Genomic DNA, 9,253 nt, shown 5'->3' on the forward strand with positions numbered 1-9,253 from the left:
CTACAAAAGGTGCCTCCAGAACCACATTTTACCACGTAACACACACACACACAGACTCACAAGGTGAAAAATCACCAGCCGACACTGTTGCTGCAGGCAATAAATTAAGACAGCATGAAGACGTATTTGCAACATCTTAGGAGAATCATTGTAAATAATAAACTGTCCAATGAGCACTGCAGACAAATGTGTCTGTTTTCATCATTTTTATTTATAATAAACTTCAGTATCAATTACACATAAACATGATTTCAAAAATACAAAGTTTTCTCAAGCTAGTATAGCAGTTAGCAGCAAAAAATGACCTCGCAAGAAAAAAACTGTTACATCAAGATGTTGTCTCCCTTTGTTTTTTATCACCACCTTTTTGAAAACCTGCTGCTTACAAAGCTCTACTTTCTGATTTGGACAAAGAGGCAGAGCAAGCGTTAAGTGCAACTTGAGTCCTGGGATGGTTAGAACGGCTCGAGGAAAAATCGTCTAGCTTTTATCAGCAGCAGTGAACAATCCAAAGGCTCCCAAAGCATTCTGGGTAATAAAGTTCAGTGCATCAGAGAGCCCATTGGACTGTAAACACCTCCGACATGGGCAAAGCCAGGCTGGTCACTGTCAAAACCTGAGGGAAGAGACAGACACAGCAGTAGACATGATGAGTAAAAACTGAAGACAAACACGCTGATACTAATCTGCCAAATGACATCAGTATCTTTCTGAGAAGACAAACACCAAACGAAGTGGTGCTGAGTCACACTGAACTCACCTTGGTGTCACTGTGGTACGTGAAATCCCTGACTTTGTCCCCATTGGCTAACACATAAAGTGGTGGTGAGGGCACCCCGAACACCTGCAGGCCTCCCAGCACCAGACCGTCAAGGGCACCATTCAGCCTGAGAGGATCACTCACCACCTGAGACTGGAGAAGAATTTAAGGGGCTTTTATATTTTCCTTTCGTCTAAATGTATCAAAGCGTGAGATCAGTAACCATTCAAACATAATGATATCATTCAATAAATGGACCTGTGAATCAAGTGGTAAAATGCAAAACATCGCCTCATCTGCTTTCCCAATGCAAATACCACTCGTCTTGTCCCTACCTGTCCAGCGATGAAGATAACGTAACAATAATTTCCCATTTCGAAGGTGTCAAGACTGTCCCCGTCATCCCAGAACAAGTCGCCCCGGGCCCAGCCACCTGCTGAGAGTGCCACCGTCAGGAAGAAAGGGTTTCTGCGTGAGGCTGTGGTCGTTAAAGCTGGCTCCTTCACAGGAAAAGGCAGATCAAAGAAAACATGAGGAAAAAATGACGAAATCAAGTGTTTCAGCTACGTTTCAACTTTAAGACATCAGTCAGAATGTCACGATAGTTGACAACACTTGATCTTACAAATCCACGTCAGACATTTCACTGAAAACTGAGGTTGACAATGAATCGATTATCAGACAAAGCCTAAAAGTGTGAACAGATGTGCTGCACTGATGACAGTAATGTGATGTAATATGCTTGTTTATCTTACACCGGCCTCAAACACGATTAAGTTAAGTGGAAGTAGAAATTGGAAGTAGGACTTTGAAGCACTTGTTTTACCTGTTTCAATTATATATTGCAGATTTTTCCCATCCTCAAACATTTTATTAATAATTCACCTCGCACATTTTGTCTCCTACTGAACCAAAAATTATACAGAAAGGGCTAAACTCAGCAAAACGAGGAGCTGCATATTTGCAGTTTGTCCAGAGTAGATCCTCACCTGCTGGGGGATAATGTGTCCCTCCCTCACATGGACGTTGATGGTGTCCAGAGGGGCGGGCAGGAGCAGGTACTGACCCTTGCTGTAGAAAGGCTGACCCTAGAGCACAAAACACAGACGACCAGGGGACAACTTCAATCATGCCATACAACACAAAAGCCTCAAACCTATCAGTAAACAAACAAAAACTGATTTGAACTGTGTGATGAATTTTGACTTAAAGGGTTCCTTTGGTATTTTTCTACCTGTACCCTATTATGTTTTCTATGCTTTTGTGTCCAAGTGACTGTTGGGGGCAACATTTTTTTAAATTGGTCCCGTATTGAGCGAGACTGCTTCAACCAGCAGCTGCGAAAGAGGCTGCAGAGCAATGTCCATCTGTGCAATTACGCACCATCAAAGTACGTCCACTGAAATGGCCTGTGTCTGACAAGATTATGAAAAGAATCCCCAAAGAGACTGCCCTTTTTCTTAGAGTAAGATCCTTTTTTATCACCCAGAAACAACACATCGCTCTCACCAAAGCCAAAGTTAACCTTTGAAAGTGCAATATGTAAGAATTTTCAAAAACTAAACTAAAATTCTTGAACAGAATGTAAAAAATAACAGTTTTGACGTCATGATGTCTATGTGTTGTTGTGTTGCAGAGGTATCGACTGAAGTTAGCATGCTAACCACCTAGCCTCTTCCCATCCCGGACTGAGGCTCCTGTGCTATCGGTGTAAACACTAACACTTCCCCAGTGCACCGAGCTCCCAGGTAGGACTGCTAGTGCATGGCTAACTGAGCTAACTAGCCTCAGTTAGCAGCAGTAAGCAGTTACTTTGGTGATATGCTGCCCCTTATTTTTTTGAGAGTGTAATTTCAACAGGTGGCCAGTTCTTATACATACTGCACATTTAAGGCTCCTACGTGCCAGTGGATTTGTGAGAGTGTGGTACACGGTTTGGTAACTCACAGTGAGCAGGCTGTACCAAGTGCCAGGGGGCAGGTAAGCAGCCAGCTCCTCCGCCCCTTGCTCTAAAACTGGGCTGATGAGAAGTGAACTCCCCCACAGGAACTGTCGGTCTATGGTCTGACTGTTTGGGTCAGTGGGAAACCTAAAAGATAATGTTATAGAAAATGAAGCATGTGGTTGTATTCATTTCATTCAGGATAGAGAGTAGAGGACACATACTCCATGAAGAGAGGCCGCGCCACAGTGTCAGCAGAAGTGTGTGCATGATGGAGGAGTGTGTAGAGGAACGGGAGAAGAGAGTAACGAAGGTTCAGCGCACTTCGCATGGCTGCCTGGGCCTTCTGCCCAAATATATAGGGCTCCTGAGGCTGCAGGACACAGACACATAGAAACACAGAGACAATGAGGACATATAGAGTTACTTCTATTCATAATACATGAAACAGATGGACTGCTCTAGGCGCAGTGGAAAATAAAATCAAGAGTCGACCCCTTTGTCTTTGTCTCACAGCGTTCAGCCGGTCATTATGATTTCTCATAAATGGGTAGAAGGCTCCGAGCTGCATCCATCGTACACACAGCTCCTCGGTGGTGTTGCCTCCGAAGCCACAGATGTCCGCCCCCACAAGAGGCACCCCGAACAGGCTGAACTGCAGCACCGCTGAGGGGGTGGGGGGACAAGTCCAAAAGGTCAGTCAGAATCTATCAGATGATCTGTGGGTCACTTCAAAAAAACAGATCTGTTACATTCAGATCTGGCAAAAAAAACTAGATCAAACTGAATAACAACTAAAGGATCACGTGCTTTCAAACAAAACAGTACCATGACCTCTGAGGAACTTCTCACCAGGGATGGAGTATCGAAGCTGCTCCCAGTCACTCCTGACGTCTCCTGTCCACACTCCAGAGAAGCGTCCGATGCCCGAGAAGGAGGAGCGAGACAGGACGAAGGGTCTCTTCCCTCGTACTTTCATAAGAGCACTGAGGATGGAAGCCAGCCCCGGGGGGAAAATGGTGGAGAGCACAAATAACAAGAGCACAAAGATCAACTTGGTCCATATGTTCTGTGGTGTCTCACTGGGCTCAAAATTGAAACGGTTCAGTCTAACAGCAGTAGCATAACCACTACCTTACACCACTATTTTACACTGTGTTTTGTTCATCTGACCTGTTGCGTCGATGCTGACCTACTTTTAAGACTTTTTTTAGCTTCCACCCGAGACACAACTGCTCTGAACAAGAATCCTCTAAAAACAGTCCGACTGTCTTTAGATTAGATGCTTTTGCCTTAGTGTAGGGCTGCACAATTAATCAAAATAGTATCAAAATGTCAATATAACAGCAAAATCCAAATCAGAAGATGCACTTTTTTGATAAAGATAAAATGTGAGACAAAACAGCATTAAAATAAAGTACTGTAGTGCTGCAGATTGCCCTGGCTGACAGATTTTGTTCTCCAGATGTAAGAAAACATGTGTTTGGTACAGACTGAATCATGTCGCAATACATTTCAAAATGAAAGCAATATGAATTTTTTTTTTTACCATATCGTGCAGTCCTCAATACTTCATGTTATTCTGTTACTAACCATGAAATAACTCAAGCTCTGCAGGTTGCATGTGATCGCGGCATGGTGTTACCTGTGCGTGGCGAAGGCTTCTGTCAGTCCGTACATGTTGTGCAGGTTGTAGTGAGTGGACAGCTTCTGCTGAGCCGACATACAAAGAGTTCCTGAGTTCAACTGGCCTCCAACCACCCCTGTTGTATGACAATCAGAGAGACATGCAGGCACTAATTAGTGAAACATAAAGTATGTTATGTATCTAAACTATATATATAAAGCAGAATTATAATTGCATGTTTTTGATCCCAATTTTCACAAGTTTAAGTAAAAGATCTTTTTCTGTGCACACAAAAGGCAAATTTTCTCAAATTTTGAGCAAAAAATGTGTTAAACTATGCACTTCTTTGCTAATATAAGTAATAAGAGTAATAAGCCTTTTGTGTGCACAGAAAGTTTTTGTGATGCATTTATATTTTTGTTGTATGTATAGAAACTGATTGTAAATGTTAAACCTATAATGTTTGTATGCCTTTAAATGCTTGTAAGATGCAACACCAATCCAGTACACTCACTGGGTGTGTAGGGTGGGTGCTCAAGATCACCCTTAGGACAGCCCTCCACTGAGCCTTGCACAAAACTGGCTGGTTCATTCATATCCTGGGTGGAGCGTGGCAGATAAACAACCAAGGATAAGTTCTTCCTTATGTAATTCGAAGGTGATAACAAACTTGATTGGTGGCTAAATAGTCTCTGTGTATGTACATAAATACTCACAATCCACAAACCATCCACAGGAACTTTAGCATGAAAAGCTCTGATGCAGTCCTCCCACCACTGTCTAGTCTCTGGGTTGGTGAAGTCGGGAAAGGCTGTTGGTCCAGGCCAAACCTGGATACACAGTAAGGTATATGCATGAGATACACACCTGACAATGAGAAAGAAAAGCATACATCCCCGTTAAAAGAGTCTTACCTTCCCTATCAGGATGTGTCCTGTAGCATTTTTAATGAAGACGTCTCGTTTCAGTCCTTCATCAAAGGGAGGGTAAGTTCCAGGAGGGCTGGTGCTGCTGATCCCCGGGTCCTTTAGGCAGAAACAAGCAGAGCACGACTTAGTCAGTCAACAAAGAAAGTTAAGAAAGTTTTGCTGCCATCTACTGGAAAAAAACATTGTTAATGCTCACTTCACACATCATAATAACCAATTTAAACACATGCACTACGTGTTATGTTTTTCCTTTTTGAATTTATGGTTAAATCGGCCTCATCCGTTTGTTTAACTTAAAGATGTCACACCAGGATGAGGATGTACTTCATGCCTCTCTTGTGGAACTCCTCCACCATCTCGGGTAGGTCCCCAAACCGCCAGGGGTCAAAGGTGAATACCCTGCGCTTATTTGCAAAGTCCAGATCATTCCACTGCACATCCTGATGAAGAAAAAAAGCAAAACACTTTCAGAAAACGAAGTGATAACCTGTGTCCTCTAATTTTAACTTATATATTATACAGCTTTGGGAATATTTCATTTACCAGAGGAAATTTAGCATTGTGCATGCGTTGTGCCACACGGCGGGTTGTATTAGTGGTGGTGTAACCCCAGCGACATAGATGAAAGCCCAGCGACCAATAGGGAGGCATCATAGGATATCCTATTTTCCAGCACACATAATGACATTTCACAGGTGTGAAAAACTAAACGTCTTTTCTTGCCATGTTCATTTGCCTATTGCTTTTGTGACCTGGAGATGTGTAACTAAATAGGGTGAAGATACGTACCAATGACCTGCAGGTACTGGCGTGTGACACTTTGAGGGTCAGGACCCAAGAAAACGTACAGGTCCAGGATTCCTCCGATAGCCACCCAGGTGAGAGCAGGGGTCGGCTGCAGCATCACCTCTACAGAGACATTTGGAAAGATATTCAGCAATAATAAGCATTCCCATATGTTAGAAAAGATCATTCTGTATGAAAAATGGGATGGTGTGTGTGTCTTATAGGAACAGATAGCTTGGTACCGACTGCATTGCTGTTGAGAAGGAACACTCCATGTGCCAAGCCGTCCTCCTCCTGTACGATGTAGAATGGGTGGGAGCCATAGAGGTTAGCATCGGCCTGTAGAAAAAGACAAGTGTCAGCATTAATTTAGGATTATAACCATGGTCCCGACTCTCACATTGAGATCCACCGCAACAGACTCACATGAGGAAACATGTCTCTGTTCCACAGAGTCAGAGAAGTCCAGTTCAGGTCCAGGAGGAGAGAGGTGTAATGCTCCCCGAGGCCAGACACAAGGGAAGAGGCCAGTGAGGTGGACAGCTGCAGGTACTGGTCAGCAAACAGCAGAGGAGCAACCGTGGTGTTCATACTGGATGGACAGGACACAGAACAAACAAACATGTACTATTATTTAAGTGTTTTGTTAACTACTACAGGAGATGGGAAGATAAAATATTTTATTGTGGGTCATGATAAAAACACTCATTAATTCTACATCTTTTCATTATTGGGACAATCATGAATATCCCCACGAGTGACTTGAAAAAGCTGTCTAGCTCAATAACACAGTCCTAAAACGGATTGCCTTTATTTCGATTTGCCACAAGAGGGAGCCTGCATCCTTCCAGTTGCTCCTTAACCAGTCTCAATGGCTGAAGGCTCATCTTGCACATTGAATCCCCCACAAAAAGAAGTTAAATGGGATGTGTGGAAATATCAAGTATTAAAAACACAATAATGACCATTTATTTACTCTTTATTTATGCAGGGGGACCTTATGGTCAATTATTGCTTTATTTAAGATTTTTACAAATGATGATGCTTCAATGAAAGTGCACGGTATCGGATACACTGAGGTGCATCAGCGGTGCTATTTACTATGTTAAATTAAATATAAAAAAACGAATATATAATGGTATGTTAGAAATGTTAGAAATTACAAGCATCAAAATATATTTTATTAATGTCAAATTAAAAGAAAACTACTGTGTTAAGTGAACTGTATGATGTGTGATCACACTGCAACTTGAAAATGGGACTATAACAGTTGAACTAGTCACAAACTGACTAATTCACATAGTGCATCACATATACTTAAAATTAATTAAAACTTAGCAGAACTCACATCACTCTTCCATTAGATTTCCGCCGCACTATGAAGCCAAATGGGTCAGACTGGTACTCAGTGGTATAGAGGGCATCTTGGGAATCAGCTTTGCTCCGAGGGACACCACCTGGGAGCTTAACTTCATATCGCTGAGATGATGGATCCTTTAACTAGAGAGAAAACAGATGTCAGGTCAGGTTTTTCTGATATGTGGATCTCTTACATATGAATAATAACTCATTCAACTTCTAATTGGCTTACAACTTACCACAAATTCACATATATCCAGTGCTGCATATACATTTTGCAAACAATAGAACAACTTTCACCAGCAGATCTTTATTTGTGTACAACAAAATTATAAAAGACTTTCTACAATATAATAATGGAAATCCCAGTAATTACTAATTAAATCATGTGTTCTTTTCCAGGAATTCAGACAAAGTTAGCAAATGTAATCAGATCAAAAACAAACAACCATTCCAGTTTTTGGTCACTGTTAACCAGAATATTTCAGGGTTTTGTTGAGCCAATGTTTAGAGAATAAATTATCTTAAATCATCATACTATATACATTAGAAAACAACTCCACACAATCTGTTTTTCTCCTGAATGTTTTCAAATCTGTCTTTTTCAATTGCAGTAGAATAAAATGAGTATTGTGGGTACTTACAGTGAAGTGTAAGCAGCCTGCAGCCTCCTCAATGACTTCTAGGTGCAGAGTGGAGATATCTCTGGGGAGATAGGAGGGGGTGGCACGAGTCAGGGTGGCAGCCTGGCCTCGTGTGGTGGGTGTGAAGGGACCCATTTTGTAGCCAGGGTACAAACTGGGGTAGAAGCACCAAGGTGGTCCTTTGGCGTCAGGCAGAGGGGCGTAGCAGCATCCCCTCTCTTCACACTCTCTCTGGCTGAGAAGCCGGTCCCTGGCACAGTCAAACCGACTCTCTGGGGCCATGGTGCATTTGATATCTCTGGAAACATCACAGTTTTCTGGATGCACACCCTCTGTCCCCACTGAATGGTTGTGTGGTTTTGCTGTATTATTATTATCAACGAGCCTTTCATGTGCTTTGGTTTTATTTTGCTCATCATAGACTGATCTAACCAGTGTGGCCTCATCGTTATACAAGTGGTTCATGTGCACACATGTTGATAAAACAAAGGCGAGGAGGAGCACAGCCACAGTCAAGCTGGACAGTTGACCCATAACTTCATCACAGGTCAGAGGGCACTTAAGGTGAGCGCTACATTAAACGTCTTGAGACACGTCCGATGTAAATATTCAGTAGCAGAGTAACTTATAGTTTTTTATAGAAAGCCATCATGAACAGATAGCTAATGGCGAAGCATTCACACTCACAGTTTTGTTCATTTTGTGGATGTTGAACCGTTTTTCATTACCGTTAGCGTCAGTGGTGGCTGAATTCACAGACATATGTCTATGGCTGAATTAGCTGTTAGCTAGCAATTAGCTAACGAACAGTAAAGTGTCGGAGCTATTAGTCAGTATTTACCTCCTAACAGATAACGTGCGAGCAGTGACAGAAAATAGTTTATGTTCAAAGCAGCGTAACGAGCAGAATTTCAGTGAAATAAGATGACTACATCGAAATAACATGTCTGTAGAAGACGACAAAGTGCAGGCTAACATCGAAATATGGCAAGAAACTAAGGCAAGCCTACTAGGACAAAAGTGCTCAAAACCTACCACTGCTACTCGTCCTACTCCTCTGCTATTTGTTTTGAATGAACCACAAAAACAACGTTTTATTCATATTATTTCAGTCACAAACATTAAAGTTTCACTTATGTAAATAGTATATAGACTAGAATAAGAATTGCTGTCAAAATTAACTTTGTGTTTTAGTTTTCATCATTT

The 9,253-nt window shown here is 42.0% G+C and overlaps 1 protein-coding gene across 1 annotated transcript; it reads right to left on the bottom strand.

Annotated features, from left to right (window-relative positions):
• Positions 1–227: 227 nt before the first annotated feature.
• Positions 228–9,028, bottom strand: gaa (alpha glucosidase). Its single transcript, XM_084371647.1, has 19 exons — positions 8,048–9,028; positions 7,393–7,544; positions 6,471–6,636; positions 6,287–6,383; positions 6,048–6,167; positions 5,802–5,920; positions 5,567–5,698; positions 5,244–5,354; positions 5,046–5,159; positions 4,844–4,928; positions 4,348–4,465; positions 3,555–3,688; positions 3,217–3,368; positions 2,927–3,075; positions 2,708–2,849; positions 1,750–1,848; positions 1,096–1,260; positions 761–913; positions 228–616 (listed from the first exon to the last, which is right to left on the bottom strand). Exons 1-19 carry the CDS (start codon positions 8,579–8,581, stop codon positions 551–553), a joined length of 2,808 nt encoding a protein of 935 aa, XP_084227773.1. The 5' UTR covers positions 8,582–9,028; the 3' UTR covers positions 228–550.
• Between the last annotated feature and the right edge of the window lie 225 nt (positions 9,029–9,253).

This window comes from Pagrus pagrus, assembly GCF_965226575.1.
Source record: "Pagrus pagrus genome assembly, chromosome: 13".
NCBI classification, from domain to species: domain Eukaryota; kingdom Metazoa; phylum Chordata; class Actinopteri; order Spariformes; family Sparidae; genus Pagrus; species Pagrus pagrus.